Source organism: Lepisma saccharinum, chromosome 15 (assembly GCF_977018435.1).
Source record: "Lepisma saccharinum chromosome 15, izLepSacc3.1, whole genome shotgun sequence".
NCBI lineage: Eukaryota > Metazoa > Arthropoda > Insecta > Zygentoma > Lepismatidae > Lepisma > Lepisma saccharinum.
In genome coordinates, this window is record NC_139243.1 from 20,620,001 (window position 1) to 20,646,128 (window position 26,128).

The following is a 26,128-nucleotide window of genomic DNA, read 5'->3' on the forward strand; positions in this document are numbered from 1 at the left end:
TGGGAATATTTCTAACATATCATAAGTTGTATTCTGTAACAAATTTGCATTTGTTTACAGGTCTACATTCGAATTCGTGATGATGAGTGGAATATATATCGTCGTTATGCTCAGTTTTATGCACTGCACAAGGAACTTAAGAAGAAGGATGCTGTTGTTAATACATTTGATTTCCCTCCTAAAAAAACTATCGGAAACAAGGTATGTTAATTTGACAATTTTGTTCATAAGTTTACTACATCTTGGAGCTTCATTTGTCCAGTCGGTAGGACATCTGACAACCATGCGAGGGACCCAGATTTGATATCTGGGGTGGGCGATCTCTGGTGGCAAGTTTTCTAACAGTGTCCCTCCAACATTTTTGGTAATATTCCTTAGAGATGAAATATATATGTCAGTTCTTGAAACATTGGACTCTTGTGTCAATCCAACATGACTTATCACCCTAAAACATCGGTTTGAAGTACGTTACCAGGAGATCTCCAGTTCCTACTTAAAACATATTGTTGCTATCTTTCTCAATATAATCTAATAACTAACTAACTCCCTAGCCTTCTTAAACCCGAAGGTTCATGGCTGCAGCAACACAGGCCTTCCATCTGTCCCTATCTTGAGCAAGTTCTATATACAGGAAAACCTCGTTAATACGATATTGGTTAATACGAAGTACCCTTTAATCCGAAGTTCTTCCCATTCCCCAGCCGATAAGATAGGATTTATAATGTATTTCAGTACGGATAAATCGAAATACGGATAATTTTTAATACGAAGTTGTTTACAAGACCCATCCGCATAATTGGTTTCGCTTAATTCGAAGTAGACACCTGCGTAAGTCGACAAGAGAAGATCGAATGTGGAGAGAGCTTGGACGTTATTTTAACTTGACCTTGACATTTTTCCTTGTTCTAAGAGCTGCTGACAACTCGAGGGAAGCAGCCCGAAATGCCCGCTGGACATTGACATTCTTTGTCATTGTGCATGGGAGGTCAAGCTCTTTCCCGGTGAATGCGCCACCTTGGAAATATTCACCAGTGCTAGATGAGAAATGTGAGATAAGATCGCAGGAATGTTCCAAAATACAAGATGCGTGGCGCCTGGAAGTCTCACCCTTCTGTCTAGCTCTGAGCTCGAGATACAGCAATTTCCCGTGAGCGAGCAACGTTTGGCCTGGTAGCCGACAACTTCCGGTAACCACTTTAATTAAAAGCGTGTTCTTTGTGCCCTGTAGAACTTCATAAAAAAAAAAGGAAACTGTTACAGATAATCAAAGCCGCATAGGACAACTAAAGATTGTCAACCCGCTTAATGCGTTGTCATCTAGGTTACCCGCAAAAGTTGACGTCGATCTTACGTATGTTGCAACTCCAGTTTCCCGCTTCATACGTCTCCCAACTGTACCGGTCATAAAATTTGCCAAAACAGTGTTTTGTTGTCTGAGTGACTTCTCCCCTTTATCTATCAGCAAACTGTGGGGGAGTACCTTCTTGAAAACGAACAAAAACCTCATGATAAGTAAAAGAAAAGTGATCCCCTTCCTTCTCCTACAACAGCTCATTATCCGCCACTGGTGTGCATGGTAATGTGATAATTGCAGAATTCAGGTCCCTCTTTCTTGTTTGAATGCAGCCGTCTGGATAGGAAATATTGCCCGTATTATTGTCTGTTGCATGTTAAAAGGTAATGCAAGGATTTTTATTTTCACACTACTGATAAAAGTTCAGTCTTCGACAACTGTGTTATCTTTAAAATGCCGATGATTTCCCTTCTGCCACCTGCTGCTCTAACTTCCAGCCGGTCTCATTGTGTTTACGCTGCAGCTGGCACCAGTGTTTAGTCTAGCGTCTGGAAAGCTCTCGCTTGCCGATAACTGCAATGACTCATCCAGTGCGAAGGAATATGCGTGCTGCTGTTAAAAAAAAAAAAAAAAACACACAATGCTCAATGTAGGAATGTGTCCTAGGATACACATTCGGTGCAAACAGATCGCAAGTTGTGTGTTCACTTTTTCAGAGTGGATTACAATGCAAGTTGAGGAAGAGTTTGAACTGATCTCTGCAAAGGGGGAGGGGGGGGGGGGTGAATATGAAGTTAACTGAAGCAAAGAATACGTGACTTTTTTTACGATGTGTTTTAGGCAGCCGAACCAGAACGAAATTTACAGCCCCAATTTTTTTGTTTTGTTTTGTGCCAGGGAAAGGTTGTGTTCTCTCCCAAAAGAATCTTCTCTTACCAGTTAATCCAGTAACGGACAATGTTCTAGTGAACGCACATAAAATCCAATATTCATTCTATCCGATTATCTCCCCGTCTCTTGCTCGCACCAGTGTGACTACTGTCAAGATTCTTCCAAGTTTCACTTCTGGCCATAAACGAGATTGTTTTCATTTCCGTAGGTCTCCGTGCAAACGGGTTTCTTATGAACTAAAATTGTAAAAATTTCGTGGAAGAGCAACGACTTTGCACAATTAAAAGAAAATACCGTTTTTTATAAGACTTTTTGCCACGACATGCATCCCGTGCATAACCGGTTGTATAACTAGGCAGGATAAATGGTGTTAACAGTCTCCTTGGAATCTTTGTGTCCGCGTTAAGCTCCGTGTTCTCATTTTGTGTAACATTTTTTACACTTTCTTTAAAACGTACAATATTATTATATAGTACATATAAAGCTTATTTTCTGAGCTACCACCAAGTATAAAACATCCTTTGTGGGGGTAATTTATACTCTACTTTATTTACACCTGAAAACAGGCGCCATCTTGAAAAGTTTGGATAACTCGAAGTCGTTTAATACGAAGTTGACATTTTTTGGTCCCTTGAACTTCGTATTAACAAGGTTTTCCTGTACTCTTTTCCATCCCTACCGATTTCCCTTACATCCATCTCAACGTTGTCCCTCCATCTTCATCTTGGCCTTCCTACAGGTCTCTTACCATCAGGTTTCCCAACAAGAATCCTGTAAACTCCTCTTTCCTCTCCCATTCGTGGCACATTTCCTGCCCACCTAAGTCTTCTTGATTTAATTATTCTAATAATATCTGGACATGAATACAAATTATGTAGTTCTAAATTATGTAACCTTCTCCACTCACCTGTCTCCTCATCCCTTTTAGGTCCAAAGATTTTCCTAAGGATCTTATTTTCAAATACTCTCAATTTATGTTCCTCTTTCAATGTAAGGGACCAAGTTTCACATCCATATAATACTACAGGCAAAATTATTGTTTTGTATATTTTAACTTTTAGTTTCTTAGATATTAAAGGAGAAGACAAAAGTTTATGAAGAGAGAAGTAACATGCATTTCCTGAATTAAGCCTACTTTTTATTTCCTCTTTAATATAATTTTCATTTGTTATTATTACTCCTAAGTATTTGAACTTGGAAACTGGTTCAAATGAGTTATCAAAAATTAGATTTTGATTATTACCTAACTCTTGGTTTCAGCCTGTAAGCATATACAGGAAAACCTCGTTAATACGAAGTTCAAGGGACCAAAAAATGGCAACTTCGTATTAGACGACTTCGAGTTATCCAAACTTTTCAAGATGGCGTCTGTTTTCAGGTGTAAATAAAGTAGAGTATAAATTACCCCCACAAAGGATGTTTTATACTTGGTGGTAGCTCAGAAAATAAGCTTTATATGTACTACATAATAATATTGTACGTTTTAAAGAAAGTAAAAAATGTTACACAAAATTAGAACACGGAGCTTACGCGGACACAAAGATTCCAAGGAGACGGTTAACACCATTTATCCTGCCTAGTTATACAACCGGTTATGCACGGGATGCACGTTCTTTTAAAAAACGGTGTTTTCTTTTAATTGTTGAAAGTCGTTGCTCTTCCACGAAATTCTTACAATTTTAGTTCATAAGAAACCCGTTTGCACGGAGACCTATGGAAAGGAAAACAATCTCGTTTATTGCAAGAAGTGAAACTCAGAAGAATCTTGACAATAGTCCCACTGGCGCGAGCAAGAGACAGAATGAATATTTGATGTTATGCGCGTTCACTAGAACATTGTCCGTTACAGGATTAACTGGTAAGAGAAGATTCTCTTGGGAGAGAACACAACCTTTCCCTGGCACAAAACAAAACAAAAAAAAAAAAAATCGAGGCTGTAAATTTCGTTCTGGTTTGGCTGTCTAAAACACATCGTAAAAAAAGTCACGTATTCTTTGCTTCAGTTAACTTCATATTCGCCCCCCCCCCTCCCCCTTTGCTGGGATCAGTTCAAACTCTTCCTCAACTTGCATTGTAATCCACTGAAAAAGTAAACACACAACTTGCGATCTGTTTGCACCGAATGTGTATCCTAGGACAGATTAAACAGTGCCGCACTTGATAATCACTCTGGTTTGGATCCCACTTTAAACTGTATATTTAGTCCCGCTTAGCTCATCAGCATAAAATGAACTAAAAACAAGGTTTACAAAACTTGCATATTTTCAGATTAATCGACAATTTATTGTAGGTTTCAGGAGTATTCTGGAGGTCAAACACTCGCTCCACCAAAACTTTTCGTCTCGTATTCCTACATCGGGGATTATATGGCTTTGCGAGATTCAAAACAATGAGGCTTATTCCTTCGCACTGTTTGAGTCATTGCAGTTATCGGCAAGCGAGAGCTTTCCAGATGCTAGACTAAACACTACCGCCAGCTGCAGCGTAAACACAATGAGACCGGCTGGAAGTTAGAGCAGCAGGTGGCAGAAGGGAAATCATCGGCGTTTTAAAGATAATGCAGGTGTCGAAGACCCAACTTTTATCAGCAGTTTGAAAAAGAAAAATGATCCTTGCATTACCTTTTACCATGGAACAGACAATAATACCGGCAATATTTCCTATCCAGACAGCTGCATTCAAACAAGAAAGAGGGACCTGAATTCTGCAATTATCACATTACCATGCACACCAGTGGCGGATAATGAGCTGTTGTAGGAGAAGGAAGGGAGTCACTTTTCTTTTATTTATTATGCGGTGTGTGTTCGTTTTGAAGAAGGTATTCAGAACTGGTTGCTTTTTTTTAGATGCCAAAGGAAAGGAGCCCGTGTGCGCACATGAGCAAGAAAATCGTGGCCGAAACAATTAGCAATGGACCCCCCTTCCTTTTTGCTGATAGAAAAAGGGGGAGAAGTCACTCAGACAACAAAACACTGTTTTGGCAAATTTTATGACCGGCACAGTTGGGAAACGTATGAAGCGGGAAACTGGAGTTGCAACATACGTAATGAAAGTGGTTACCGGAAGTTGTCGGCTACTAGGCCAAAAGTTGCTCGCTCACGGGAAATTTCTGTATCTCGAGCTCAGAGCTAGACAGATGAATGAGACTTCCAGGCACCACGCATCTTGTATTTTGTGCCACGTCCTCTCACGTAAGCATCTACCAGCTTAGCACAGGGTAGAGACAATGAGATACCTCTGGGCACAGACCAAGGTTACTAACGCTAAGAATATATGAAAAGAAACAACAGATTTAACCCACTACGGAGGGTACAATTCGTACTATATTCTTGAATAATTATATACAAGTGTTGATATCTTTGTAAATCCTTTTATACAATATTATTCTTCTATTGTGGCTAATCTTCTTTATGCTTCTTCTTCTTGTAATCAATATAGCCTCTTCTTCTTATGGCATCTTCTTCTTATGGCCTCTTAATTAATATGGCATCTTCTTCTTATAATTAATATGGCATCTTCTTCTTATAATTAATGTGGCATCTTCTTCTTATAATTAATATGGCATCTTCTTCTTATAATTAATATGACATCTTCTTCTTAAGATGGCATCTTCTTCTTATAGCCTCTTAATTAATATATCATCTTCTTCTTAAGGTGCCTTCTTCATGCAATTAATAAGGCTTCTTCTTCTTATAATCGCTAAGGCTTCTCTTTCTTGTAATCAATAATATTTCTTCTTCCTTTTCTTTGTCGATCCAAATTGACGGAAATAAAATCAATCCCCCAGACAAACAAAGAGAAAGGGGTTAGTTAAAGATCGCCGCCTAGCCGGCGCTAACCTTAACTTGGAGCTACAGTGTATGCGCTTCCAAATGTGCTTGGGTGCTGCCGTGAGATGGCGCTACACCTGGGAAATAACAACCAAAAGCCACATGAAACTCTAAGTTCGTGGGAACCGAAAAAAAAACACAAAATCGAAATTACCATTCGACTTCTTTACTTTTGTATATTAATAACTTATGCCATTACTGAATGATAATTCCCTTTTTCTCCTTATTTATATCTTGTTATTATGTTAAATTTATTTATTTATTTCTTCATAATTAGTATTAATATATACAATCACTATTTCATCATATCTGCTCTTTCCGTTATCTCTATTTACAATCGTATAAGTTCTCCTGGGTGGTGCCATCTCTTAATCACTTTCTAAACTGCTTTATGCATCACCTCATATAACCGTTGTTCCTTTTGCATGCTGCCATCTATGGTTCTTTATTGCAAAGAATAGCAATGCAGTTTGTGTACGTGACACAAAATTCCCCTCCTCTGGGCAAAAATTTTTCCTTTTGAGAAGTTTCGTATGCAAGGAAAAATTTTCTTCAACATCCATTCTTACTATTCACTTCTCATGTGTACTTTTCAACATTTGTTTAACGTCTTCCGTACAATTATATCTTTTTACATTATCTAAGTTTTCTCTTCTTACTTCCTTTGTCACCATATCTTGTATAACTATAGTGTTTCTAAACGTTTCTAATACACTATACAGACCTTCGTATTTGAAAAACAATTTTTTAATTGTACGGTCAATGGTCTTACTTATTGGGTGTGTTTTACAATAAACTATATCACCCCTCTTTACTTCTATCTTCTTTCCTTTCGCTTCCTCTTTTGACGTCCTCTTCTTTCTTTTGTTATACAAGTCATTGAAAAATTCTTTCCTTGTTCCTCTTTCCATAACCTTCTTTGGCCATTCTAAATCATCAAAAATCATCGGCTCTGCCTCATATCCCAAGAAAATCTCTATCGGGCTCATATTCGCCTCAGCTGATATAGAGTTATTTAATAACATAACTATCCTGTTAATTACTGCACACCACCTTGTATGATGATCATGACAGTACATTCTGAGTAACCTCACAATCTCTCCATTGTAACGCTCAATTGGATTTGAACTTGGGTGATATCTTGTTACATTAATCAATTTTATCCCTTTAAAATATAGATACTCCTTGAAATACTCTGAAGTAAATTGAGTCCCGTTGTCTGTCAACATTTTCTTTGGGCTACCATAATGTTTCATAAATCCTTCATCCAACTTCTTGACTATCTCTTTGGTTGTGGCTTTCTTTAAAGGATAGCACATGATAAACTTGCTACATATGTCCACACATGTCAATATGTACAAACATCCCTTAGACCTAGTTAATGGTCCAATTAGATCTATCGAAACCATATCTAATGGCCATTTAGCGATAATATGTAGTTCTTCTTTCTTAAATTTTATCTTTGAAGGTTTAGTTTGTATGCAAATTGTACAATTTCTAACATGGTTAACAACGTCACTCTTCATAGTCTTCCATACGTAAAATCTTCTAGCTAATCTCAGCGTTTTGTCAACTCCGAAGTGGCCAGATCCTTCATGCACGATCTCGAGTACTCTTCTTATCAAAGTTCGTGGTACACTAATCCTTACTTGGTTCGGATTCTCATAACTAACTTGGAAAACGATGCCATTTATAACTTTGTATCTTTTCTTTATCTTAGACATCCTTGTTTTCTTGTTTCCTTCCTCTCCTTCCAACACTTTGATAATCTCCCTTAGTTCCTCATCTTCCTCTGTTCCAACTCGCCATTCCTCTTCTTTAATACCATTCACTTCTTCCTCAGCGATAGTGTTGATTTCTAGGCTAATCACTTCCTCTGGTTCCTGATTTCCCTTTAAAGGTGCTCTGCTTAGAGTATCTGCAACATGGTTTTCCTTTCCTTTTATATCTATAACATCAAAACTGTACTGTTGCAGTAAGATCGCCCATCTCGTAAGCCTTGCATTCCACTGTCTTGCAGAATTTAGCCAAACTAGACTCTTGTGATCACATACCACCTTGAATCTCCTGCCTTTCAGATATGCAGAAAACTTTTCTATTCCAAATATTATCGCCAAACACTCTAGCTCACTTATAGTATACGCTCTTTCAAAGTTCTTCAAGCTTCTGCTAGCATATTGTATTACATTATCTTCATTGGATTCGTTTTTCTGAAATAGATATGCTCCCAATCCAATGTTTGATCCGTCGGTACCTAAAAAGAACATTTTCCCGAAATCAGGTTGGCTTATAGCTGGTGCTTGTATAAGGTCTTGCTTAAGTCTTTGGAAAGCCTCCTCTTCGTCTTCTTCCCATTTCCATTTTATATGTTTTCTGAGGAGTTCATATAATGGCTTGGCTTTGCTTGCGAAATTGTGTATAAATTTCGATCGCCAATTACATACTCCCAGGAATCTTTGGAGTTGTTTCCTTGTGTTTGGTCTTGGGAACTTGCTTATAGCGTCATTTTTGTCTGGGCACATCTTTATTTCACCTCCAGATACCACATGACCTAGGAAACGTATTTCCTTCCTTGCAAAAGAGCATTTTTCCAATTTGACAGTTAATCCTGCTTCTGCCAATTTACTTAATACCCAATCTATTTTTTCTATGTGTGTCTCCCAATCTTTTGTATGTATACACATATCATCCACATATATAGCAAGCCATTCTATTGTTTCTATACTAAATATTCTGTTGAGAGCCGTCATAAAAGCTGATACTGACAAATTTAAACCATATGGAAGCCTTCTAAATTGAAATAACCTTGATCCATATCGAAACGCTGTATATTTTCTAGACTCTTCTTCTATTTCTACCTGAAAGTATCCCAAAGTCATATCAAACGATGTGAAGTATATGCTGCCTGAAAAAGTGTGTAGTAATTCATTTATTCTTTCTACTTGATTTCTGGGAAGTAGCACGTGTTTATTTAGCTCCCTTAAATCCAGTACGGGCCTCACACCTCCGTCCGGTTTGTCTACCACGTGCATTGGGCTTACATGTACGCTATTGGAGTTCTCTATTATCCCCCAACTTAACCATTTCTTCAATTCCTTTTCTACAGCTTCTCTCTTTGCAAAGGGTATAGGATATTGCTTTGACACTATTGGACTCGCTGTGTCTACCTCAATCCTATAGGTGTATACATCCGTCACTCCTGGGCGTTGGCTAAATATTCCCCTATGTCTCAACAAAATATATCTTAAATTTTCTTTTTCCTTTTCCGAGATCCAATGACACTCATCCACTTTGGCTTGTATTTCTTCTTTCGATGCCTTGTATTTATGGTCCTCTATTTCGACCTCTTTTTCATATTCACATTTTACATTTTCATTTTCCATTATATCATCGTAGTCTTTCTTCTTATACACTGCATCATGTTTCTGATATACAAGACTTTGCTTCCTAATGCCTATTTCACTCTCGGAACCTTTTATTTCATCCTCCATAGGGATATCTACTTTCATGTTCTCCATTGATTCTAGATTTAGCCGTTTTTCTTTTATGTGTATGTGCCCATTGTAGTTTTCTAAGAAAGGTACTCCTAGGATTATATCACACCTCAAACCCTTTATCACCAGAAATTTTACTTCGAAATTCGCTCCTCTGATGCTCATCATGATGCGTACCGTGCCCTGAATTTTGTAGTCTTCATTTCCCGCAGCCATAACTAATCTGACTTTGTCTTTTTCAGAAGCGTCTAATTTTGCTTGTGGGTATTTCTCTTTAATTCTCTGCCAAAATTTATAGCTCATTACTTCGACGACACTCCCACAATCGATCAGGCATTTAACCTTAATTTCAATTATTTCTGCTTCCACATACAATGATCTTCCAGGTTTTAGGTTTTCAAAACTCGGCTCTCCAATTAAAAATAACTTCAGAATTCCTTCTTCATTTATCTTATGTTCTCCCTTCATATATTCATAATTTTCCTTTGCTCTCACACCTGGGAGTTGCTGCGAGAGCTCTACAAGTTTAGCCTCTCGACCGATTCCACATTCCTCGATTCCTCATTTAACTGCTGCCATCCAGCATTTCCTACTTCGTTCTGCACCTGGCTTCTGACTAATTCCACTGCTTCTCTTCGCTCTTCATTTATCTCAGGATTTCCCCTCTCGTTCCTGTAATTGTAATTGTTTCCTCTAGGTTGCCTTTCTTCTATCTCCATCCCTCTTTCTGAGTTTCCTCGATTCACATTTTGCCAATAATCATTTCTTCCTCTATATCCGCGGTTTCCTCTCCACGGTCCTGTATTCCTTCTATCATAATTTCTTTGCTCTTCCTGAACATTATTCTGCCTTCTGCCGTTTCCGTTATCTTCTAAGAATCCTCTTCCTCTGCCTCTATATGCACTTCTGACTTCTATGTTCCTAATCCCGAATTCTTGTTTCCGGAATTTCTGCTCTGGACGTTGTTCCTCTTCAGGATGATGCCTCTTAGGATAATATCTACCTTCCTTTTCCTTATCCCATGACCTTTGAGTCTTCTTCAGCATGTCATCTGTTCTGAGGTAGTCTATCAAGTCTTCCACCTTTCTTATTTTTACTACAGCCACCGCTCTTTGTGTCCATATTGGTAGCGTTTGTATCACTTGTCTAACCAACTCTTCCTCGTTCCATTTTTCATTCAAATTTCTGAAGCTCCTTAACGTTTCCCATGTGTGTGCTTCCAAACTCTCAACCTTGGACCAATCTATATATTTTCTTTTCAATGTCTCCAATTGCCTTTTCTTAATTTCCTCACTACAATAATATTCCAAAAATCTTTTACTAAACTCTTCGAATGTTCCAAACTTGTGCTGATTTAACTGATACCAGCCTGCTGCAGACTTTTCAAAACATCCGTCGATTAGGTCCAGTATCATATTTCCTGGTATCCTCATTAGCTTTACGTTAGTTGTTAGTTCCTTCAGGAATTTTCGTGGACACTTGTCCGATATATTTCCATTAAACTTGGGCAAGTGTTGTAACTCATTAGGCTTAGGGATTCTTGTTTTATATTTTCCCTCTTCCAAATTACTTCCGTTTATTTTGTCCAACCATCTTCCATTATCGCTCCCTTCTTCACTACTTTTCCATTTCCTTTTCTTCCTCTGATGATTCCTTTTATGCATTATTTCCTCTACTACTTTCCTTTTTTATTCTGATCTTTTTATACTCTTCCTTTCCGTCATTTCCTTCTCGATTGAAACCTATTGTCTTATCTTGTATTCTCATATCCTCTATTTTATGTATTATTTCTCTCCATTGTACTTTATTCTCTTGCTTTCCTTTGTCGATCTTACCTTCGAGGGTTTGCATCTTCTTATTACTCTCCTCTAATTCTTCCCTAACTTCTTGTCGTTCTCTAATTATCATTTCTCTGAATTTCAAGGTTTCTTTTACTATTGTTTCTTCTGTCACAATTTTCATTTCTTCTACTCTGTTTTCCACTTCATCTATTTTAGAGATGTTAATATCTATCTGCTTCTTATTTGCCAAAATTTTGTTTTCTAAACCTGTACTCCTCTGCTGGCATTCTTCATTCACTCTTGAAACTTCCTTTTCTATCTTTCTATTGGTTTCTTCATGTCGTTCATCTGACATCCTTATCATATCTTCTATCTTTCTCTCCAATGCTTTCCTGTTTTCTTCACATACTTCTGCCATCTCTTCTATTTTTCGATTATTTTCTTCTAACCTTTCTTTAACTTCTTTGCTGTTTTCTTCCATTTTCTCTTCCAACCTTTCTTTAACTTCTTTGCTGTTTTCTTCTATTTTCTCTTCCAACCTTTCTTTAACTTCTTTGCTGTTTTCTTCTATTTTCTCTTCCAACCTTTCTTTAACTTCTTTGCTGTTTTCTTCTATTTTCTCTTCCAACCTTTCTTTAACTTCTTTGCTGTTTTCTTCCATTTTCTCTTCCAACCTTCTGCTGTTGTGATCTTGACTTTCTTTTATTTCCATCGTCATTTTCATCAACATCTCCACCGTGTTTTGTTCTTCTTTCTTTCCTTCCTTTTCCTTTAACTTTACTTTCCTGCATTCCTTGCATTCGTATCCTTCTCCTCTTTCACATATCTTCTCATATTTTTCTTTCCGGATTCCTTCACATAACCAGTGTTTCATTTCTTCACATATCTTACACTGTATTATTTCTTCCTTATTTCCTTCTTCGCCACAACATATATATTTTCCTTCTTCCATTTTCGCTTTACTTATCTTTCCAAAATCTTATTCTTTGCGTTATTTCAACCTCTGGTCTGTATCGAGCCCCACACGTTGGTCGCCATTAATCAATGCCACGTCCTCTCACGTAAGCATCTACCAGCTTAGCACAGGGTAGAGACAATGAGATACCTCTGGACACAGACCAAGGTTACTAACGCTAAGAATATATGAAAAGAAACAACAGATTTAACCCACTACGGAGGGTACAATTCGTACTATATTCTTGAATAATTATATACAAGTGTTGATATCTTTGTAAATCCTTTTATACAATATTATTCTTCTATTGTGGCTAATCTTCTTTATGCTTCTTCTTCTTGTAATCAATACAGCCTCTTCTTCTTATGGCATCTTCTTCTTATGGCCTCTTAATTAATATGGCATCTTCTTCTTATAATTAATATGGCATCTTCTTCTTATAATTAATGTGGCATCTTCTTCTTATAATTAATATGGCATCTTCTTCTTATAATTAATATGACATCTTCTTCTTAAGATGGCATCTTCTTCTTATAGCCTCTTAATTAATATATCATCTTCTTCTTAAGGTGCCTTCTTCATGCAATTAATAAGGCTTCTTCTTCTTATAATCGCTAAGGCTTCTCTTTCTTGTAATCAATAATATTTCTTCTTCCTTTTCTTTGTCGATCCAAATTGACGGAAATAAAATCAATCCCCCAGACAAACAAAGAGAAAGGGGTTAGTTAAAGATCGCCGCCTAGCCGGCGCTAACCTTAACTTGGAGCTACGGTGTATGCGCTTCCAAATGTGCTTGGGTGCTGCCGTGAGATGGCGCTACACCTGGGAAATAACAACCAAAAGCCACACGAAACTCTAAGTTTGTGGGAACCGAAAAAAAAACACAAAATCGAAATTACCATTCGACTTCTTTACTTTTGTATATTAATAACTTATGCCTATACTGAATGATAATTCCCTTTTTCTCCTTATTTATATCTTGTTATTATGTTAAATTTATTTATTTATTTCTTCATAATTAGTATTAATATATACAATCACTATTTCATCATATCTGCTCTTTCCGTTATCTCTATTTACAATCGTATAAGTTCTGGGTGGTGCCATCTCTTAACCACTTTCTAAACTGCTTTATGCATCACCTCATATAACCGTTGTTCCTTTTGCATGCTGCCATCTATGGTTCTTTATTGCAAAGAATAGCAATGCAGTTTGTGTACGTGACATTTGGAACATTCCTGCGATCTTATCTCTCATTTCTCATCTAGCACTGGTGAATATTTCCAAGGTGGCGCATTCACCGGGAAAAAGCTTGACCTCCCATGCACATTGACAAAGAATGTCAATGTCCAGTGGGCATTTCCGGCTGCTTCCCTCGAGTTGTCAGCAGCTCTTAGGACAAGGAAACATGTCAAGGTCAAGTTAAAATAACGTCCAAGCTCTCTCCACATTCGATCTTCTCTCGTCGACTTACGCAGGTGTCTACTTCGAATTAAGGGAAACCAGTTTTGCGGAAGGGTCTTGTAAACAACTTCATATTAAAAATTATCCGTATTTCGATTTATCCATACTGCAATACATTATAAATCCTATCTTATCGGCTGGGGAATGGGAAGAACTTCGGATGAAAGGGTACTTCGTATTAACCAATATCGTAATAACGAGGATTTTCTGTATTTAGTTTTCTCTTCGTTAACTTCCAAACCTATCTCTTTAGCAGTTTTGAAAAATATTTTAACATTATTCTTAATTGTATTCACATCATCCCCCAGTAAGTCTACATCATCTGCATATGCTAACAACTGAGTCACACCATTTAATTTTAGTCCTTCTTTAGTTTCTTTTACCTTCCTAACAGCATATTCTAAGGCAAAATTAAAGAGCAATGGAGATAATGCATCTCCTTGTTTTAACCCATCATGAATTGTAAATTTGTCAGACATATTAATACCCACACGAATTTTACTTTCTGTTTCACTGGTGCATATTTTTATCATACTAACAAGCTTCTTAGGTATTCCAAACTCTACTAATATATTATATAATTTATCTCTTTTGACCAAATTATATGCTTTTTTGAAATCAATGAATAGCTGATGGACATTTTGATTATATTCCCACTTTTTTTCAAGTGTCTGTCTGATGTGGAAAATTTGATCTGTAGTTGATCTGTTACGTTTAAATCCACATTGATAATCACCTATAATTTCATTAGCATATGGGGTTAGTCTTGTTAAAAGAATGTTAGATAATATTTTATATGTTGTTGAGAGTAGAGAAATTCCACGGTAATTACTGCAGTTCATTTTATCACCTTTTTTAAACACAGGAACAATTATGGATTCTTTCCACTGTTGAGGGATTTCTTCTTTATTCCATATTAAACAAATTAATTTATGAATGTGACATATTAATGAATTTCCACCATATTTAATTAACTCAGCTGGTATTAAATCAATGCCAGGTGCTTTGTTATTCTTTAGCCTTTTAATGGCATCTGTAACTTCAGTCAAGTTAGGTTCTGGAACTAAAGGTTCTGCTGTGTGTACTTCATTTACTTCTGATTTATCTCCTACATGGACATTTAAAAGGTCATTAAAGTAGTTCTTCCATCTATTTAGAATATCGCTTGGGTCAGCTAGAAAATCACCGTCTTTATCTTTTATCAAGTTTACTTTAGGTTGCCACATGTAGTTGTGTGTGAAGGTTTCAAGTACTCCATTACCTCATTAGACATCAGGCCTGCACTGTAAGCAACAAATTAATAAATTAATGTGATAGCAGCAATAATATAGTAGCTTTCATGTACATTGCTTCATACTCTTTAGCATTTTTGTTTCAGTATAAATAGGCAAATATATTTTTTTGTGTGTAGCTTTCAGTAGCTTAATATTACAGTTTATAATATTACAATCATCATAAAATCATTCAGCCTCATGAAAGCTCCTCAAATAAATATGAAATATAGCTGCAAGAAACTTTAATGGTTCTCCTCTTGTATTGAAATAAAAACTGTTAGTACAAGTAGCTCAATTTTTCTTCTTAAAAGTTTTCATAACCACTGTTGTATATTACAAAATAATACTAGAATATTAAGTGATTTTTATACTTGTAGCAACTTTTTGTCGCATCTTTTTCAACCTTCCCCTACTAATATATAAATACACCCAACCTGACTTGGCTATTCACTGTACCCTAACTAAATTACTAGGAATGGAACAGATTAATTGGTACTGTATCTGTATTGGCCAATATAGTCATATTAGTTTATCATTAAAATTATCGATAATTTTACCACATCGATATATGTTTAAATAGCATGAAATTTCTTACAAAATTCTGCCAATATGTTATTGGTTTTGTGAATGTAAACATATAATTCATTTACCGTATTTACATGTGTATAATGCACGTGCGTGTCTAATGTGGTTTTTGATGGAGAAAAGTGACAAAAAATTATATCTCGTACATAATGCGCAGTATAATCCAGGTTCCAGAAATGGCTTTCTTAGTTGTAGGTTGTAAAGCTGTTGCTATGCCGATTAAAAGTGAATGACATCATACCTATTCAATGAGTCACTTGTTGCTATGTGGACCACGAGGAGAATATAGGTCACCAACCCATGCCACCTCCCCTCTCTCCCTCCACTGTGTTTAGCATCCCAAAGCTTTCACTCTTTAACCACCTTATTTATTCTGTAAGAGTAGAGAGCGAGATCAAAATTATATTATGGATTTTCAATGCTCAGGAAGTTATTTTCTATTATTTCTCGCCCAACAAATACTGCTGATATGCATCTCATGTGATGGAAGCACGTAGGTGCATGCTTGAATTCTGCCAGAACAGCACTGCTTTTTCTTGGTGTTGCAGAACATTACATTACAGAGTGAAAAATTATGGAAAATGGCTTTTAAAATTTTATGTGGTTTTGCTAATTTCCTCTCTATTTTTCTAAACAAAATTCAAAATGTATATATTTTCCATGACTAACGTAACATTTATAAGATGCACATTCAGGACCCTCAAACCAGCAGTTAGCAGCACAACATTTCTTCCATTGAGGCATTTACACACTCCATATGTGTCATATTATTTGGCCAGTAATACATTTTAATTATTATTTTCTTTTTCCTTATCTTTTCTTTCATCCAAAATATCATAAAAATCAGAACGTTCCTTCATTTTGTGATGAGCTTATTTCAATTGCATTGTACATTAGGGTCACCATTTTGAATGGAATACTGTTGCCATGTTCAGAAACTACATAATTTAAACTGTACGACGATATGTAACATGATAGGGTTCTGTAAACGTGAAAAATCAATGCAAGTGTCACAAAATCATGGAATTACCCTGTATGGTTTCATGTTGGCTGTCCGAATTATTCCGTGTATAATACGCACCACAGTTCTTGGGAGCAAAAATTTAGGAAAAAAGTGCACATTATACATGGGTAAATACGGTATCTAGCTTTTGTAAAGTCTAAATATGCAGTTTACTGCCAACTTCCGTGGCAGGGTGGTTATGCCAGGGGTCCTGAGTTTGAATCCTGGTCTGGGCATGTGTGTTCTGCATGAATATCCCTTCATCAGATTCTACATATCATCACTCTTCTTATCACAATTAGCCAAAAGTGTCAGAGAAGTAATGCTAAATAATAAAAGTCAAACATGGTTTGCTTTCAAAGGTATAACCCATGCAGCCACCTTGAGGTTAATGAATCACTGATACTGTTCATGCAATGTTTGCAATTTTTTACCAGATCAGTAAAACATTGGTTATTTGTATCTGTAAAATTTTATGTTGATACTTTATTGGTTCACATTGGTCTATCCCCAAAATACACACTCAACCTTACGTGACTAGCTGTACACTAGTCGCTCATTGACTAGCTATGTAAGGTTGTGTATATTCATAGTAGTTTAAGAGTGGATAAGTTCCAGGGAACAAGACCAAAATGTTCTTACAAGAAATCAAACACTTTAAAAGTAACATTTATTGTATTATTTTGTAATATAGTAGCTTTAAATTAAGGGTAATTAGACACTTGTGTCTAATTGAAACTGAATTCCTGTTAATTGTATTCCCACAGGATGCTAGATTCGTGGAGGAAAGAAGACGGAGATTGCAACACTACTTGAGGTGTGTTGTCAATCACTTAGTCCAGAGCAATCCAGACTTGGCCCTATCTCCAGATAAGGATCTACTTATAAATCTCATGCCATTCTTCGAGTAAGAAAAATTACTTTTTCAAAATTAAAGCATAACTTACATCTGGTTCTGGAACATAACACTTGCTTTTACACTCAGGCATTGTAGCACATGACTTAACATCCTTAGGTAAAATGTATTTGAAATAGTCAAAATATTGATTTAAGAAAGTGTTGTGTGCCAGAAACCCCAATAAAATGTGATGATACATTTATTGAAAGAAGTTATCAGTTTGCATGTATGTGTTCGTATGTGCATTTTAGATATTGGCTTGATTGAAAATAATAATAATGTTAGATATTATAATAAAATTAATTTGTACAAACAGTTGCTGTGTGTAACAGAAAATGCGATCTCAATGGGACTTGAGCCGAGGTCTCCTGGTATAGCATGTTGGTGTGTTACCAACTGAGCTACTGAACCATTCCTGGCATCTCTTGTGTCTTCATTTAGTTTATTTTACCTGTGTGGAAAGTACATCTGCCAGTGACATTGCAACCGGATCTGTTACATTTGGCATTGACATTGCCATGTCACTGCACAAAGCAAATGCTGTTGCAATGTCAATGTCATGAAAATCAAGAGATAACGGGACTGGCCGAGTTCCTCCATAGAGCAGTGGGATGTTATGTCAGAGACTCAGTTTCAAGTCATGGTCAAGCCTGCATTTGTCACTATGTTTCTGCATTGGTGTATCACTCGTGTGTACAAAAACATGATGTAGTAGATGCACAATTTGCTACCAGTCTTGCAACAGAAAGTTGCTTTGTAACATATTTTGTACCTTGATTTGGTGCATGCAGGAGATGTACTGTGCAAGTTTGACCAGGACTCAAATGCTGGTCTTTGGCATGCCGTGCCATTGCTCTACCAACAGAGCCAGCCCTGGCTTTGCCTGATTTTTCACTGTCACTCTTTTACTGTGGTATTGTCTCTGCAACGTGATCTGTTGCTTTTGAAACACTGATGACGTTGACAGTACCTAGATTCCCTCAGCATGGAACCTTATTGCAAGGTAATTTACATATTTTTTGTGTTAAGAAGTTTCTTTCATTGTGTAGGCAGTCTTTCATTGTGTAGGCAGTGTTCAGAAGTTGTTAAGAAGAGTCATCTTTTATCAGGACCTTGAAGATGATGCTAAACGTAATAGTAGACCATTTCTCGATTTTTTAAATTTTCATTGTAATTTGCATTTTAAGTTCTTCCAGAGTATTATGTCTGAAATAGGGCTGCAAGACAGGAAGGGGGTCAGGAGGGGGCAAAATAATATTGTAAGAGGTATTGTAAGAAATAATAATCATGGAAATTATGAAAAACTCATATTTTAAATTTTGTTTGCAACAACATTGTGCTGAGAAGTGGATTTTGCGATAAAATGATTATGTCATGTGAAATTAAGAGAATGTTAAAGCAACACTGGTAGATTGCTATGATATGGTTTGAATGAAATCTGTATATGCTTAATACTTAAAAAATTTACAACTATGCTGAACTGCTTTGAATTGGTATTGAAATAAGTGGAAATCTGTAAGAGGGTCAGTATCGTTATCAGTTGAAAGTAGTATCTGCTCAGCCGTAGTCAGAAAATCCATCCTATAAATTGGCTAAAGTTAAAGAAAAAGTGAGCTGGCATTTTCCCTCTTGCTCAGCTGCAATTATTTACACTACCAAACTTATTGTTGACCTATTTCAGTTCGTTCACAATTATGCGACGTTTTTATTTTTAATGTCTAAAAGCATGTTAATTTTTGGGAATTTTTTACGTCATCAACCTTTGAACTCTGGTAATGAGTAAGATGTGACTAGCTTATTATGTTCCAGGGAGGTGAGCAACACAGATGACCGTACTCGCATTAAGAGACCACGATCGCGAAACCCTTTCTCAAGGTTGAGCTCATCACGCAATGAGACCAGCGTTGAACGGTCACCTCAGTACACAGGACTGTGAAGCGTCGACTTGGTATGTGGTGTTATTTCTCATGAGCTTCAGGTAAGCTTCTCTATTCACACTACTTACACCAAAATGGCACCGCTGTTGCTCTGGATTCAAATAATGGGTTGTCCGTGTGTACATACTCAAATCAGCACAGCAGGATAACGGTTCTCTTTATGGCCAAAGAATTCATTGAGTTCGTCTTGCATACTCTAAGAATGGTTTTGGAAATTTGCTCATTGTACATTAAGATCTTAAGATACAACGGTGCAATATATATATTATATTGTCTGTACAAACATTTCATTATTGTATATTCTGTATAATTTAGAATCTCATAGTTTTCATTGTTGACTATATTTTTTTGCTTTCCACACCGAGTTTTAATTCTATTTTTACTTGTTATTTTCTTTATGGAAATGTTAATGCCAGTGTTTCTGGCATCTGACTGAACATGCTAGTCAATTGTGTTGAGAGAGAGAGAGAGAGAGTGAGTGAGTGAGTGAGTGTATTAAACAGAAAGTTCCTACATGGATCGTTTATGTAACTTAAGATACCAGCAAGGTATATTAGATAAAATTTTCTGAGAATATTTGCGAGGTGGCAATAGCTTGTGTCTGCACGTTTCTCAAGGCTGTAGTTGGATTATCAAAATAATAGTCAGTAGCTGCTTACAAAGATGCATTGTATTGCATAATTATTTGTACTTTGGTGTTTATTGTTTGCGAGATAACAATTCGGAATTTATTGTTAGGAGGGAGTAGTATGAACTACGAGTCTAAAATAATTACTTGCCAAATTTGAACAAACGTAGTGCATTTGCATTAATAGTGGCACAGATACTATTATTAATAGAATATCTAGGTTTTTCAATTAGTACTACATGTTTGTGCTGTAGTTTTGAGGTATGTCCTATGGTTAACTTTTATTTTGAGTGCTTTCATTTTATTTCGTTAAATATTCATAAGGTGATGAAGATGAGTATTTCAATCCCATGTTTATATCAATTTGTAAGAAGTTATTTCATCAGATGAGAGCACCTTGCATAATATGTAATGTCCATCAGTCATTTTATCACAGTGTAGTTTGTGTTGGTCAAGTATTTAAGAGCAAGATTTTTGTGTAAATTTTCCTGATCTCTATACCGTTTTCTAAGCTATTCTTCAAGGGAAACTTGTAATTGGAGAAGTTACAAGAAAATAAATAAATATTAAATGTTTATATCCTCTTCTCAGGTGGGTGCTCTCTGAACTTTCTAAACTTATGTCATGTCACAATTCTTGCTAAGAAGCATTGGTCCTAAAATCAAAAAAGAAATCATTTTTTTAAAAATGTTTAGTCGATCTAGTGACCCCTGTAGATGAGCATGTTCAGTGGTCAACTGATGCTCTTGCTTCTGAAGATCCTTGGTTCAATTCCTGAATTCATCTAATCATTCATCCTAACTGCTGCAGTTAGTGAAAAGGTGGCGGAAAATGAATGGAAAAACACATGTATTTCTGAAACCGTTACTTCAGACTACCACTCAGAAAACACTCCGCACTCCAAAGACCAAGAACCTACCAAGCAATTTTATTTTAGTCCTATTATTGCTGCTTTTAACAGCTTTTCTAAATCAGAGCCCTTCACTTCTGCCAATATGCTGGCTCTACAATGAAATTTTTGCAGCTGCTACCAGGAATCAAACATAGGACTCTCCGCACCAAAGGCGAGAGTATTTTTCACTCAAAGATTGTAGATCACTTCATTGTACCCAGTATGGAAACTTGACTAACATAAACTTCCATTTAAGCTAGTAGTCATCAGTATCATCATTGCTAACCTGGAACATAATTTATCATTTTATTTTGTATACAAACATGACAAAAATCAACTACAAGTTTAGCTAAAACTTTATTATTTGGAAATGTAGCATTTAGAATGATAGAGGTGGGCTGCATTGTACCACTTAAAATATCTTTAGTCCATGAAATATAGCGATAATTAATGTAAGTATTCAGTAATATTTTCTGACCTGATGGCTTGTCCAACATTGACTATCAGATGCCATATCCATGTAAATCATGTTACAAATAAGAACCATGTATTAATATAATTCTGTAGATGTAATTTTATATAAACATTACGATGTTATATTTTAAATGGCAGAGAATAGTATATTAGCTATGTGCCAATGGGAAAGCATTAAAAAAAACAGAAGAATTTAAGCTTGTAAATAATATATTGCAACTTCATAATGTACAAGAAAATATTATTAATACTCATAAAATATTTTTGTCAGCTACTGAAGATATTGTAAAATGTTATTGCTCACTAAATATTAATATTTTATTTCTGCTAAGAATCAGTGCAATAAACATCATATAATTACATATTGTATTATGGTTGAAGGGAAATGTATTCAGGAAAAACATTTTTTGCAAGTACTTACTAGAGATGTGTCATTTGATGCAAGTAAAGGTACAATTTGTCACTCACAAAAGAACAGACTGGTATTTCTGATTTCATACTCTCATGACAGGTATGGGATTGATCAATCAGTAACCGATCAGTATCAGTCAGTGTAGACATATTGGAATATTTGTAAAATAATCTATAATATTACTAATGTTATCTTTCTTTAAACACTCTATAATTTAGTGCAAAATTAAACCATATTCAATTTTATTTTGATGACTTTAAACATATAATGTACTAGTTTTGTAAAGGAAATGTCTCAATAGGGATTATCATCATCCTTCAAACCAAGTTTGTAGGATGGTAGTAGGATTGAATGTTGCCATTCTCAATATGCTAGCAATTCCCACCAATATGGATAACCTGCAAAAATTGTAAAGTTATTCAAAGTATTTACAAATGTTAACATACAAGTATTCCATTGTTACTGTACCAAATAATTTATCCAAGCTTTACTTCAAAATGGTAATAAGTCTGCATGTGGGATATTCAGGCCTCATCAGTGATAACTCTGTCGCTTTGTAATGAAGAAGTCCCATGTTCGATCCCTGCTATTTGCACATCTGAGCAAAAAAATTGGGCCTAAAATAAACTCTTAACCTTGCCATATGAAATATTCACAAAATACATAATTTACATTACAATGATGATGTATATACAGTAAAACCTCGTGATTCCGGACCCCAATAAGTTGGACTTAATCCGGACAGGCAAAAAAAAAAAAAATGCAAGGTTTTAAATTTAGCTAGAAGTCAAGAAGAGAACTTCACAAAGAAAAGGCAGTTAATTTCTGATGAAATTCTGTTTCCCGCAGACTTTATACTGTACTGTATAGTGTATTTAGGCCTATGCCCTTTAAATACACCATAATAAACGTGTTTTGTTGCTATAAACTGAGTTTTAATACACTTTCTACTGTTCTTTTAGGTTATTTCAGTTAATCTGGACTTTTGTTAAACCGGTCAACTTATACCCCCCATTAGTCCTGATTAACGAGATTTTACTGTACAATGAAAAATTGCAAAATAATGTTGCCAGTTTTGGCATCTCTTTCTGCTTGTGGAAAGTCCAGTTACACAGGATGAAAACATTTCACTTTTAACTCCTTTTTCATATTATTTTGCATTGTTGTTCTTGGGATGCCTAACTCTGCAGAACATTTGCATGTTGATTTCATTGGTGATCGTTCAATCGATGCCTCCACAGCGGCACAAGTTTGCCTCGAGTGCGAGGAGCATCAAGAACACTTGCCGTAGCAAACACCACCTTCTCCCATCCGAATAATGTTGGCCTTGACAGCGATGGTTTGCCAAAACGAACCTCAAAGTTGTTCATTACATCCTGTAATGTTTTCCCGGTGGTTCCATGTTCATGTATCCACACACAAGCCACTTGTGTCCACAATCATGTTTTTTTTCTGCCACCAGGAGGCAGCACGGTAGTCAGTGGCAGCAGGCATAGCTTGGGGAAGGTTGTACGAAAGGTAAGTGTGATTGTCCGATAAGATGATATACAACCAGATAAAGTAACTTTATATTATTTTATTGGAGTATAAAGGGAGTTTCCGCCCATCCTGTATGTCATCCATTGAAGCATCGTTCCCATCTAGATCGAAATCAACATGTTTTCTTACACTTTCCATGTTGCTCTTGCATATCATAATACTAGAGGAGAGATCAGTGATGAAGATGATGATTCTGAAGATGAGTCTGATAGAATTGCTTCTTTGGAAGATGAAGATAAATACTTAATGGAGGAAAATGAACCCCTTAAACAAACATTGAGGAAAATGAACAGTGAGAACAAAAGCCAAGCTCTGAAAGCTACTGAGCTGCAGATGTGGTTGGGGTTGTGCAATAGCTACATTTAATCTTTCAATCTCCTTATACTTTTCTTCACTACTTCACTGAAACTTTTTTTTTTATTTTATAGAGACACGTCTGAAAAACAATTAGCTCTTTGTCAACTTCCACTTGCTCTTCCAATTGAACAATAACATTGTCCTTCTCATGTAATTCTTTCAGCGTTTTTTTATTTCTTGTTGATTTGCAAGAACTCTTTGCCAGCTTCAGCAAGTAAACTCTAAACTATCCAGGTCTCATCTTTTACTTTTATGTTAGCTTCAGGAAATACAGTAAAACCTCGTTAATCCGGTTTAACGGAAGTCCGGATTAACTGAAATAACCTAAAAAGCAGTAGAAAGTGCATTAAAACTCCATTTATAGCAACAAAACAAAAGTGCATAGGACTAAATACTCTATACAGTACAGTACAAGTTCTGCGGGAAACAGAATTTAATCAGTGGTTGACTGCCTTTTCTTTGGGAAGTTCTCTTGTTGACTTCTAGCCACATTTAAAACCTTGCATTCTGCTTTTCTTTTCTTCCTCCTTTTGCATGTCTGGATTAAGTGAAGTCTGGCTTATCGGGGTCCGGAATAATGAGGTTTTACTGTATGTAGAAACTGATGATTCCACCATCTTCCTCGCCACTGTTGAGTGCAAGGTTCGTTAATGTCCCACAGAGGGAAGGTAGGAAGTAACTCGAGAAAAGTTCCTTATAAGTGTGTAATTTCTAACAGAATAAGAATACATTAACTTATGTCCATTTCATCTGGACAATGACATAAATTGACAATTAACGTGAGAAAAATAGAGACAATGGAATAACGATAGATATCACACAGTAATTAGGTCTGGCATACATCATTACTCAGAATACGACAGTCATCATTCAGTCGCAAAATACACCATTTCCATTACGGTGATGACGTATATGCAATGAAAAATTGCAATCTTTGCATAATTTACAGGAAATTTGGATCATGCCAAAATGTTACCCAAATGCCATATTATGTTGGTATTGGTGATTAAATTTGAGCCAATATTTCTAATGCTGATCCCATTGTTATCATAAAGATGACAGTAGGTGAACAATTATGACTGCAGATTTGTAATACTGGCTGAAATTAGAGTTTTATTCATGACAAGTGACCTGACTAATAACTTTACCACTATATTTCAAAAACTGCATATGACTGAAATGTTTTTTCACCACATGATTATTCGCTACATAAACTTGTTAAGTACGTTAGTGGTTCCCAAAGTGTGCGCTGTGTCACCCGGGGGTGCCATGGCTGGCCTGCAGGGGCACCATGAAATGTTCCAATATTTTCACTAAAATTCACAATCAATGATATGATTGTTCCAAATGTCCTTATTTTTTACACATAAAATGTTTCTGAATTTAAAATGTACGAGGGTTAAGTCATAAGTCATGGCAACTATTTTTTTTTCTCGCAAACAGGGGACAACACGAAAAATCTCAGATGTACGTTTGAAAGTGTATGGAATGTACCTTTGAATGAAGACACCAGATGAAGTCTGGATGCAGGAGACTGTCGTAGGGAAGAGGCAGAACACAGGATATTGGACAACAGTGTTTTATTATGAGGCAGCACACCCAGAGCTTCTTGTATCTCTGTATGGCATTCCCGTGTATTTCTGCTGCGGAGAACTGTTATTTTAATGTACGAACGTTCTCCTGCTTCACGACCTCCATTTTCGAACGTTGTCACTCACTGTGCGTGCTTACTACCCCACCGTTGTTCACATACACCATCTGGTGGTTTCTTTCGAAAGTACATTCCATACACTTTCAAACGTAGATTTTAGATTTTTCGTATTGTCCCCTGTTTGCGACAGAAAAAATAGTTGCCATGACTTAACCTACGTATGTTTCTTTTATTACTTAAGGCAAGCAACCTAACACTAAGGGCACTGTGAAACAAGAAACTTTGGGAAACACTGAAGTACGCAATTCTGTAATTTTTGTATTTATTATAGGAATCTGTGAAATTTCAAAATAGATTTTCAAAGCAAAACCCAGTAGAACCAAATTTTTTGTTATTTATATTGTATATTTAAATACTGACATGCAGCTGTCAGCAGTTTTTCATAAAATGTTTGCTATATGTATAAAATCAGTGCACTGTGTGATGTAAAATGGGTAAATTTTTTATTGGTACTCTTTATTTGCAAAATAAGTTAACATTTGTATAACAAAGATAGTACATCCAATAGCCCATGTTTATTTAGTTTGACATTCAAAAATTGAAACAAGATATCCAATGAGACATCTCTGCTTCTACATCGATACAAATCTGGTCTTTATATGACACACATTAAGTGAAAAAAATATTGAAAAATTGCTTCCTCTTATCTTATTTGCCGATTTTACAACCTTGCCACTATGAGACAAGATTCTACAAAAGTAGGGATTCG

The 26,128-nt window shown here is 36.1% G+C and overlaps 1 protein-coding gene across 1 annotated transcript in view; it reads left to right on the top strand.

The window, feature by feature from the left end:
- Positions 1-19,569, top strand: part of LOC145999637 (sorting nexin-29-like) — a 76,521-nt gene extending 56,952 nt beyond the window's left edge. The window contains exons 12-14 of the mRNA XM_083136734.1: positions 61-201; positions 17,339-17,478; positions 19,279-19,569. Coding sequence (XP_082992860.1) covers positions 61-201; positions 17,339-17,478; positions 19,279-19,405 — 408 coding nt within the window. The 3' untranslated portion in view covers positions 19,406-19,569. The remainder of the gene's footprint in view (positions 1-60; positions 202-17,338; positions 17,479-19,278) is intronic.
- The last annotated feature ends 6,559 nt before the right edge of the window (positions 19,570-26,128 follow it).